The 12,170-nt window shown below is 41.3% G+C and overlaps 1 protein-coding gene across 4 annotated transcripts in view; it reads left to right on the forward strand.

The window, feature by feature from the left end:
• The first annotated feature begins 1,884 nt into the window (after positions 1–1,884).
• Positions 1,885–12,170, forward strand: part of LOC137570548 (phospholipid scramblase family member 5-like) — a 74,413-nt gene continuing 64,127 nt past the window's right edge. Inside the window, exons 1-2 of one of the 4 annotated variants that reach the window (XM_068279241.1) lie at positions 1,885–1,934; positions 10,258–10,478. In XM_068279241.1, coding sequence (XP_068135342.1) covers positions 10,317–10,478 — 162 coding nt within the window. In that variant the 5' untranslated portion in view covers positions 1,885–1,934; positions 10,258–10,316. Of the gene's footprint in view, positions 1,935–2,353; positions 2,405–6,122; positions 6,215–10,257; positions 10,479–11,802; positions 11,848–12,170 lie in introns of those variants that run through there. The other 3 variants (XM_068279242.1, XM_068279240.1, XM_068279243.1) reach the window with 3 other exon arrangements.

The raw sequence follows: 12,170 nt of genomic DNA on the forward strand, positions 1-12,170 counted from the left end.
TTAAGCCGTGTGCCTTAGTAGGAGACGAGTATTAAACAACATCGCTAAAGGACCCCACAGGAAAACATGCTCAGCTTGCTACTGACTCCACATGGATAATCTTGCCTATGGCTATACAAACTTTGATTCCTTTAGTGTTTTTTCCCAGTAACTGCGATATTTAATGGCTTCCCTCCTACAATAACTTAAAGAGAAGAATCAGGTACCGGGTGAGAGTGAATAAGAGGAGGAAAAGTACGTTCAAGCTTGATCGATCACTGTAGGCTACAAATCTTGTATTTAATATAATATTCACTGATGGATTCTCTGCTAGATAGAACTGAGAAATGTCCCCCAGGCTGCTTTTTGATGCTCCGCTCATCATTCACATCGCTGTTTTGGTTCAGTTACTTATATAGAATTTAAATATTGCTTGAGGAATTAAACCAATAGCTCGGTGTTTAAATTACACAGTGATTGGAAAAACAGCACGCACCAAATTGTAGGGTAAAACAATTACTTAGCACACATGCAATGTAAAGTTATAAAGTGAAATGATAGGTTTACTGCTAATATCATTAGCGTGTGCTGCATTGTTTCTTGAGCAAACTCACATATACTAAGGAAGAAGCATGAATCGTTCACTGTGTACTGTAAAGTGCTGTGAAAAAAAACATATCACCACTATAAATATGTAATTACATCTCAATACTTACAGATGTATTCTCACCGTTTGCAATATCTTCACCTCCAAAGTATAGTTATTTACAAAATCCTTATATGTCTGCAGTGCTGGATAGCTATCAATAAATCCCAAATTCTGTTTAGTTTTCCCATGTCCTCTTCTATCCTTGTTGTGCGCTTCAAGTGTGAAATTAAGCAGCGGCACTATCATTGTTCATGTTTTATTCACTTAAATGGTTTGCAATGACAACAGGTACAGAGTACCCAGCAACCTCATGGTGAACCAGAACTGTGTGTGAGGGGCTACAATGGACCTAAAAGCCCTCTTGTTAGAATGCTATAGAAAACAAAAGTTTGCTTTCTTAAAACAGACAGTATTTGCGGTAATTCAGGTTGGCGTGACCTCCGAGATTTCTCCCAGTGCATCACTGCTGAAGTATGCAAATCACCCATTTTTGTCCTTGAAAGCTAACCACACCTCCAGAACCGCTGGAATGCAATTATGTGTCAGCTTGTTAACATTACAGAGCCACAATAATCCAACATGCATACAGATTCGGATACCTCTGGGTGTTTCAAGTCCTGCCCCATAGAGCCACATTAATCCATGCCATGCACTGATGAGTCTGTATGCATGTTGGATTATTGAGTCTCTGTAATATTAACAAGCTGACACATCATTGCATTCCAGTGGATCTGGAGGTGTGGCTAGCTTCCAGGAACTACAATGGTTAATTTGCATATTTCAGCAGTGATGCACTGGGAGAAATCTCAGAGCTCACTCCAACCTGAATTATCACAAATACTTTCTGTTTTAAGAAAGCAAACTTTTGTTTTCAATGACAACAGGAAAACTGATACTCACAGTCAGGGTCCTACTCCAAAATAGGACCCTGACGATAATTGTGCATTTCACATACAGTAATCATATGCCTGCTCCCAGCATTGTTAGGGGTGTCTGTAGATTGGACACACAATTGTACATACTTTGTATCACTGTAAGTGAAATGCGCAATTATCGTCTGAGTCCTATTTTTGTGTAGGACCCTGACTTTGAGTATCAGTTCTCCTGTAGTCATTGTAGACCTTTAAAGTGAATAAAATGTAAACAATGATAGCGCCACTGATTTATCCTCCTTATTTATTTCACACTTGTGCACAACAGGAATAGAGGACACAGGAACACTAAAGAACAGAATTTGGCTCTTATCAGCAGCCATCCAGCGCTGCAGGGTCATGTAAGGTTTTCATGTGACTTGCCTGGGAACAAGGTACTGCTTGCAGCTGGACACTGAGTTATCTTGCTTAGTGATTGCTTTCTGGTCCCCAAAAGGGAGTGTTAAAAACATATAGCCCTACTTCCATCTTACATTGATATTTACAAGCTTCCCAGCTACTGACCTAACCTAGTGTTATTTTCTTATACGTACTAAGGGCTCTTTCTGATGCAATTTGTTGTGTTTTGTGATCCGTTTCTGATTGCATATATATCGCAAAACACGTGGAAAACCTCAAAGTAAAGAACATTGTAGGAACCCTATTATGCCACTTCAACCTAATTGCAATTCTATTTTTGTAAACATCCTGCATGCTGAATTTCTTCTGCATTTCTCCTTGTTTCCCTAGCAACTAGAGAAATTTGCATAATGCAATCACTGAAAAGTTTCAGAAAAATTGCACTGTAAAAAATGCATGGAAATTGCAATGTGTTTAGGATTTGCAGCATAAAAGAGCCCTAGGGGTGGATATGTACATTTTCAGTGCCAGTGCATTAAGAGCAGCTGCTGAGTACTAGCTTCAGTATAGCCGATATTCCTTTACTTTGGGTATAACACACAGTTTTTAGGCTGGGTGCACACATAGCAGAAACGCTAGCGTTGTGGAAAACGCTGCGTTCTTGTCGCTAATGGAAGTCTATGGGCCTCAGGAGAAAACGCATATAAAAAATGCATATGCGTTTTCTATGCCTTTTCAAACCTGTGTTTTTAAAAACGCTGGTTTATATGTGCTTTGTCTCCAAAATATATATTTTTTGTGCTGTATTTTTTCCTGTTGTTTTCCTAGTGATTTGCAGAAATGGAAATGGAAAAATGCATGAAAAACGCATACAAAAGGCATATGCATTTTGTATATGCTAACGGTGAATGCATTAAAACGCACACAAAACACATGAAAAACGCATCGCAAATGCAGTAAAGTGCATAAAAAACGCACACAACGTTAACGTAAAACATGTCATAAAACGTAGCCTTTCACGCTGTGTTATATGTGAACCCAACCTCAGTGTTGTATACACTTATTAATGGATTTGCATTTGCACTTTTGCATGCAGTTTCCAATCCAGAACATGTACATTTGTATGCATTGAACTGTGTACTGCTGTATGCAATACTGTACATTACCTATGAAAGTGCGCAAGTCAATATACTGTACATTTCTTGCTAGAAACACAATAGATTAAATATAATTGAGTCCATATTTTCATTTGCAATGTACAATGTGGTAAAATCCAGAAAAAAAGGGGACTGGAGGAAGCCCTAGTATGCATGGATACTTTTTTTTTTGTCTCCGGTACACTTTAACCGTGACCTCTACTCCTAATGTTACCTCTTTCAAATGCCTAAGCTTAAAGGACCTCTGTTGCGAAAATCTTAAAATTTAAAATATCTGTAAACATATACAAATAAGAAGTATGTTTCTTGCAGAGTAAAATGAGCCATAAATTACTTTTTTCCTATGTTGCTGGCACTACAGGAAGTAGTAGAAATCTTACAGAACTGACAGGTTTTGGACTTGCCCATCTCCTCTCAGGGTTTTCTTTATTTTCAAAAGCACTTGGTGAATGGTAGTTGCTCTGTCCAACTGCCAAAAAAGTGTACGGTGAGCAGGGAGGCTGGCCAGCATCTTTGTGTAAATCTTTTTCTGGGAGTGTCTTTATTAGGAATAAAGGCCATGCTGAGAATCCCCTATAGAGAGATGGACTAGCCTAAAACCTGTTGGTTCTGTCAGAGTTCTACTACATACTGAAGTGACAGCAACATAGGAGAAAAGTAATTTATGGCTCATTTTACTCTGGAGAAACACACTTCTTATTTACAGTATATGTGTTACATACATTTAAAATTGTAAGATTGTCGCAGCAGTGGTCCTTTAAGCTTCCGACCCCAACTTCTTAAGCTAACATTCCCCTACTATGTCCCTAACACTTACTCTCCTAAATTATGCCTAATAACCTGCAACTCCATCAAATGCTTAGCTTTTACTGTCGTCACAGACTCCAACAACTGGGGGGGGGGGGGGGGGGTTATAATATAGTAGCCTATGCCCAGATTAAGCCCTCATGACTGAATAATGCTCATGGGTGAGTGGCAATGCCTAAACCAGACACATAATGTACAGCATCAAGTTAGGGCTCCATTTACACTATATGTGCAGTTTAATAACTCTCTTTAAAGGACAACTGTAATGGGGGGTATATGGAATACCAGTTACCTGGCTATCCTATTGAGCATTTGCTTCTAATTCTTTTAGCCATAGACCTTGAACAAGCATGCAGCAGATCAAATGTTTTTGACATTATTGTCAGATCTAGTAAGATTAGCTGCATGCTTGTTTCTGGTGTTGTTAAGACACTACTGCAGCCAAATAGATCAGCAGGGCTGCCAGGCATCTGGCATTGTTTAAAAGGAAATAAATATAGCAGCCTCCATATTCTTCTCACTACAGCTGTCCTTTAACACGTTTCACCCCTTCATACTCATATAAGCAGAACAGAAGTAAATGTGGACAGGACACAGAAACTTAAAGCTATGGTCAGTAGTCACTATGCAACTGGTTGCCATTTAAATATAGGCCGCTAGCTGTTGTGTTTCAAGTATGACTTTAATGGCGCATGCTTATTGCAGGTGTGTGGCTCAGACACTGCTGGGAGGCCTCAGCAGGAGATCTATACATACTTTTGATTTGACTCCCTTCATTCCATATAGAGACAGTTCCCTACTTAAAGGGGTACTATGGCTATTTTTTTTCTTTTTAGTCACGTTAACATAAATATTTGTAGGTGGAGCAGTGTTAATGACATGTACAGGTATTGTGGCTGATCAAAAGCATTTTTTACACTGCCACTATCCATTCTTAGCTTTGCAGTCATGTCACAAGATTTACCTTACTGACGCGACTCAGGCTAATCCATTGTGCAGTAGGAGGCATCTGCTTCTACTGCTTGAGCTGCCGTTACTGTCCACCCCTATGGCTAATGCTACGTACACACATGCGACAACGATCGTTCGTTGAGGACGACGAACGAACTTTTAATTGATGAAAGAACGACCTAAGTAAAGTTAGTTTTAAAAGGTGTGTAACGATCTGATCGTTAGAACGAACGTTACATCACGTAAAGCAACTATTGCGCCTGCGCATAAAAATGAGAAGTTTCATGGAGAAATTGTGAAATGCGCATGTCAAGCCTAGTACGAACGACCGTTTCCAACGATGTACTACTTTTGCAAACGATCGTCGTTGGTTAAAATCCGCCGAGACAGAACTTTCTTTTGGAGCGATTTGGCTCGTTCGTCGTTTGCCTTAATAGTCGTTGGTTCGTTTTTTGTAACGACCGTCGTTGGTAAAGATCGGGGAACGATCGTTACAAACGACTATAGTCGCATGTGTGTACGCACCTTAGCTCATCTAGGATCATTCCATCTTCTAACTGCATTATTGTGCAGTTACTGAGGTCACTTCATCCGCCGTAAAGTGCAGGAAGCAGCTGCCATACAGCGCAGACCCAAGTGCTATAGCTTTGATGCCGCCGCTGCCTTCAAAAGCTGAAGTCTGGTTACTATAGAAACGGACAACAATAGGTGTCCGTTTCATTGCCAGCTTCAGGGGATGCAGCCGTACGGATTTATGTTTACATGCTGCCCGTCAAGGACCCCTGTAGTGAAGCTGGCAATGAAACGGACACCCATTTTTGTCCGTTTATATGGTAACCTCTTAAAAAAGAGGGGCTGTCCCTCCCAAAGAGGGACAGTTGGGAGCTATGCAATAATGATCAACACCAACATCAACAAATATCAGCAAGGAGCAAGTTAACAGACCTCCTAACTATCGCTTTCCCTATCTCACCAATGTCTCTCCCTTCTCTCACTAATACAGTAGCACACAGAGTGAGAACATGGCAGACGCTGCTGCCTTTTATAAGGGGGGGGGGGCTTCATGAGGGTGTGCAGCCTGATTGGCTGCCATGTGTCTGCTGACTGTAATGTAGAGGGTCAGAGTTTATCCCAATTATGTAGTATGGGGGGCAGGTCAAACTCGCTAAGTGTTTGCGGTTCACTGCGAACTCGAACCAGCTAAGTTTGCGCGAACAAGTTCTTCGGCGAACCGTTTGGGCCATCTCTAGTTTTGACGTGCATCTTACAATGTGTTGCATTGCATTGTTTCTTATTTTCTCTATTTTATACACTGAACATATTTAGTACCACAAAAAGCTTATCAAGCTGCAGTCACTGAACAAAATTAGCAAATAGATGGCAATGATTCCTCAAATGAGGTAAAGCTAATATTTATTTTTTAATTTTTATTTTTCATGCAATGTACCGTATGTGCACAGGGTTTGCAGTTTACTGAAAGTTTGATGGATCACCCATAATGTATCGTGTGCTGTGCAACAAGTTGGGAATTTCTGGTCATCCTGTACTCCTAACAGTACTATTCCAAAGTGCAGTGTTAGCCTTAGGTCTCTTTCCACGAGCCCATCAGTGCTCCTGTCCACCGGTCACACACTTGGCATGGACGGAGGACAGGCGCCTCCCACAGAGCTGCATCGAGCGCAGCGGTTGATGTGCTCAGACGCAACATGAGAAGGTTTTGTGTGTTACAACCGCTCCTATTTGGCTGCATGTAAATTGCACCTGAACGGCAGTCATAGGTGTCAGAAAGAACGCTTAAATGCTCGACAAATGAGTGGTCCAAACGTCCGTGGAAAAGAGGCCTAAATCAAGTTTTGAAAACGCCTCAGTGACAAATTATTAAGATCATTTTTTATGATAGCACACTACATGCTTATTTTGAAATAAACATGAAATTTAAGCAGGCCACATCTGTTAAAGTTTGTTTGTATAATGTATATTGTAAAGTTTTACTTTTATTGACTGAAAATGAAAATATCACAATAACAACCTGAGGAGATTTGATTGAATGCTCCGACTTTTAATACATGTGGCCAACCCTAGACTATAATGAAATGATGTTCTTTCTTCTCAATAATAACATCAATGCCTCTGTGAGGTACAGAGCAATCCCAGCATGCCTCTGCAGTCCCAGCATGCCAATAATGATATCACTGCCAGCATGCCTCTGTGAGGTACAGAACAATCCCAGCATGCCTCTGCATGGCACAAAGGCCTAATCATGTGGTTTAGACCACAGACAAAGGTTTTTATGCGCTTTTTTACAATAAAAAGAAAAAGGGAAACAAAAATTTCTATGTAAGAACATGTTCTTCTGCTTGATAATACTGAATACATAGTTACATAGTTAAGCTCTCTATAAGTAGTTAAGTTTTGCCCCACAGATAAAGGTAATTAATCTTTTCTAAAGGAGCGTATACACCTTTGACAGATGTCACCCGTCAGGGATTGAGACCCGATCCCTTGAGTGAAAGAGCTGAGCCGGGCGGCACAGACACAAAGTCAGCTGTGTAGCTGACAAAAACAGGGAGGTTAAAGAGGGTCCCAATCCACTTAGGACCCTCTCTGGCTGATATCGCTTCCCACTCAATGTGGTACTTAGGCCCCTCTACTCGATCCTGTGTCCTGCTGCCGGCTCCTGTCCCGACTAGTTTCGGCTAATGCCGTCTTCAGGGTACCCTCTTCAACCTCCCTGTTTACTCTTTTTGCACGTTGAGTGCACACAGGTGGAGGTGTGGAGAAATATATCTATCAAGAGGAGTGTATTTGCGCTGTGGAATTGTGCATATTTGACTGTTTGGTTGTGAGGATCCGTCCCTACACGGCAGCATAACACTTACCACTAATTGGGGCGCCACGGTTATTATTTTGAAAAGATTGAGTTGATCCGCCAGGCAGACCACTTGTGGGTAGGAGGTCTGGGCTGCACACATACCTAATTATTGGCTGAGGAGGTCACTATCCACCGCCTCAGCTGACTTTAATCAAGCGTGTGTACGAGACTTTAAAGTTACTTATGTTTTATGGTTCTATAAAGGCTCTTGACCAGAGATAAAATGGCAATGTAGGAAGTAAAGTACTCACAGTAGTCTAAGCCCTCATGTGTACTACTGAACAGGGGTCTTGCACTCCTTGGTATGCCAAAGTCTTTAGTGAACATTTGTTCAGTCTTCGGTTGCCCTGTCACTTCTGGATGGTCTCACTATGTGAATGGTGGATAGTGGCCTTGTCAACAAATGTTACACCCTTTGAATATCCATAGCTGAGATTACCAGGAAGGGTGGAACATGATGGTCATCTTAGAAAATGTCTTTCAAAGTTAGCTGGAGCCTGGAGGTTTCCCACCTGTATTAAGCTGGCCATACACTTATAGATTTCGACCAAATGTTGTAGCATGATTGATTCCTTCAAGATAGGAGTCGATTCATAAGGAGTTGACTCCTACCATACTCAGCACATTGATTTTCAAAAGATTCCTGCAGGGAATCTATTGAAAATCGATTAAACCACAGCGCTGCGCTGTATGAAGAAATGCAACACTATGGCTTATTGATCATCCACAGCTCATGCCCCACCCTCAAGCAACCTAGATTTTTATTTCAATTGATCCTTTTTTCAAAATTAATCAAGTCAAACATTTAAAGCAATCAATCACCATCATGTTTGATTAGAGTGATTGAATCTGCAGGAAATCAAATAACAAAAATTATGTGTATATGGCCATCTTTACAGCAATGGTGAGATGAAGACATCTGCAGAAGAAAGAGAAGGATTGGGGCCATATTGTTTTAGGGCCCGTTTCCACTTGTGCGGGGGGAATCGCCATGGTAAAAATTTGCATGCGGATGCGAATTTCGCATGCGATTATATGCAAATTTTCATGTGAATTTGCATACGATTTCGCATGGATGACAATGTATGCGAATTTAACCATGGCAGTGCCTTTGTGCTTTTCCATTGATTCCATGCTAAATCGCATGAAAATTTGCATACCAATACCGCATGCAAATTCCCTATTAAATACGTTCTATGCGAATCGCATAGCGGTATGCAAATTCTGATGGCTCTGCTGTGCAGATTTTTTCTGCACAAAAAAAACGACGAAGGAATCCTGACAAGTAGAAACAGTCCCATCCACTTGTCCTGGCTATGCCAATTTGCATGTGGCAAACGCATGCAAATTCACGATAGTGGAAACAGGCCCTTACAGTCACCTCAGAAACTCGCTTTAAGGCTGTATTTAAATTTGAAAACATATATAAGTTTTGCCTTATTAACGTGGACCTGAGCTCTCGCACAGCACACAATGAAAAGTCTTTATTACGCATATACTTGCTGAAGAAATTCACTTTTTCTGTGTTTGTTTAGGCAGATAAACCTGACTAATTAGTTCTTAACAGTAGAGTGTTAAGAGAGTTGCAAGAGAGCTTTGCCTAGGCAGCCCTCCATATAATAAACACTGAGACTTAAAGGGACACTGTAGGGGGTCGGGGAAAATGAGTTGAACTTACCCGGGGCTTCTAATTGTCCCCTGCAGACATCCTGTGCCCGCACAGCCACTCACTGTCACCGATGCTCCGGCCCCGCCTCCGGTTCACTTCTGGAATTTCAGACTTTTAAGGCTGAAAACCACTGCGCCTGCGTTGCCGTGTCCTCGATCCCACTGATGTCACCAGAAGCATACTGCGCAGGCCCAGTATGTGTATGTGTCTGCGCAGTACGCTTTAAAGTCTGAAATTCCAGAAGTGAACTGGAGCATCAGTGAGTGGCTGCGTGGGCACAGGATGTCTGCGGGGGACCGTTAGAAGCCCCGGGTAAGTTTAACTCATTTTCCCCCGACCCCCATACAGTGTACCTTTAAAGGAATACTGTAGGGGGGGGGTCGGGGGAAAATTAGTTGAACTTACCCGGGGCTTCTAATGGTCTCCCGCAGACATACTGTGCCCACGCAGCCACATCAGCGGGAGCGAGAACACGGCAATGCAGACGCAGTGGTTTTCAGACTATAAAGTCTAAAATTCCAGAAGTGAACCGGAGGCGGGGCCAGAGCATCGGTGAGTGCCTGCGCGGGCACAAGATGTCTGCGGGGAACCATTAGAAGTCCCGGGTTAGTTCAACTCATTTTCCCCTGACCCACCTACAGTATTCCTTTAACCCTTTCAGTGACTTCTACAAAAGTGAAACCTAGCAAAACCTGTTTTTTTTAAAGATTCCCATAAATTGTAATGAAGAATTGTTTTCCATAAAAGTAATCATGTTTTGGATAATCTTTTAGGGCGGAGATGAAGTTCTAAGTTTAGTTACACTTTAACAAACCTTAAAAAATACATATATAAATATATTTATATTTATGTCTAGTTTGTGTTGTTCCTGTGCTAACAAACCTTTGTTTCCATTTGTCCAGTATTTCTTGGCACTGAAAAAAGCAACAAGTATGAAATTAAGGATATCTTTGGACAAAGAATGTACTTCGCAAAAGAAGAAAACATCTACCTTAACAAAAACTTGTGTGCCCCAATGCGGCCTTTCACAATGCACATTTCCAATAACGCTGGCCGGGAAGTAATCACAGTTATTAGACCCCTGAGATGCATTACGTGCTGCTTTCCCTGCTACTTGCAAGAGGTCAGTGAGTCTCTGATAATGGCGCTTGTTATTATTCCTGCAGTTTTGTGATAAGCAGCACTCATTCTTCACACTTTATATTTCTTATTAAACATACAAATGCAATCACAACATTTTCAGATGAGACGGGTGAAAATACAAAATGATTTCATAACCTTTGTGTTGACGCTTACTAAAAAGGGTTCAACAATAATCAGCCTGACCCGTGTTAATGAAAATGTGCAAAATAATAAAAGAGAAGGTCAGCCCTGTGTAATGTCCCCAGAGGGGTTGAGAGATGCACAGACACAACTTTAAATTGAAACTCCACTGAAAACTGTTACAAATGTACATCTGTGCTCCATGAAACAGTTTTGCAACTTGTTATGGTGAAAAACTCTACAATTTCAATTTGTACTCAGCTATGCTTTTCTAAGAGTGACTGAAAATGAAATTGCGTTGCGTTCCTTTGCAGTCCTGGAATCCATAGTCTCTTTGTGGTGTACGGACTGCCTATAAACTTGTATCTTGCTGCATGGAGTAGTTAACTGAACAAAGTAGGTGCTTGGTACTCATTTTCCACCTCTGGACTAATCTACTAACTGGCATCAATCTTAGACACTCCCATATGATAGTCTTGGCTCGAAATTTACACTTGTGAAATTTACATTCACAAGTACGTACTGTTTTACAAGTAAGCAAGCTAAAATATGTGTGTGTGTGTTCCTGATATGTCAAGAAGTCTATGCAGAGATGCACACCCCAGTAGATATGAAGCAGATGTGCCACAGCTACTCGATCACCACCTGAGAAACAGCAATGTAGAAATGAATCCAGCACCATCCAAAGTTCTTTCAGAAGTTGATTACCAGACTGTCGTATTAAACAAGTAACGTTTTGGAGCAAGCAGCACGTGCTCCTTTCAAGCTACGACTGTTATAGCTTGACAAAGGAGGACGTACTTGCTCCGAAACGTTGAATGTTTATTATGGCAGTCTGATAATAAACTTCTGAAAGAGCTTTGGATGGTGCCGGCTTCATTTCTACATGTTCCTGCTATGTCTGCAGCAAGCAAAGCACGCAATAAGGGAACACCCACTAAGGGTAATCCACACTCCAAGTGTGCCCATTCTTGGTCCAAGCAAAAAATGACCATCTTTATTGCTGATGACAGCCTTTCTCTAAGTTAAAGGAAATCCGAGGTGAAGAAAGTGTATACAGCTTTACTTGCCTAGGGCTTCTTCCAGCCCCTAAAAATGTGTGTGCTCCTCGCCGCAGGTCCACATGATGAGAAGTCGCTGACTTTGCCAGGGCTGAACGTCGGACCCTGGAGTACAGAGGAAATGCAGCGAGGGACATATAGACTTCTAGGGGTTAGAAGATGCCCCAGGTAAATAAAGCTGTATACACTTTCTTCACCTTGGATTTCCTTTGAGTAAACATGTCCTGTTCAATGTACTACAGTTAAAGGGTTACATCCCTTTTGTACTAAACTCTATGTAAAATTTGTCATCATTACACAAGTCATTTTGCAACTGAATATCATGAAATTTTATATTTCAACTTTAGTCCATGGTAGTGCTGTAGCCAATCATCCTCTCTGGGTTTTGTGTCTCATAAGTTCATGGTCATTTGTATCTCATAAGTTAAGGTTGGAAGATTTGAACCAGGATGATATAGTTTATTGGTAGTGATGACTGTAATCTGCCAAAA

This window comes from Hyperolius riggenbachi, chromosome 4 (genome assembly GCF_040937935.1).
Source record: "Hyperolius riggenbachi isolate aHypRig1 chromosome 4, aHypRig1.pri, whole genome shotgun sequence".
Classification (NCBI taxonomy): Eukaryota; Metazoa; Chordata; class Amphibia; order Anura; family Hyperoliidae; genus Hyperolius; species Hyperolius riggenbachi.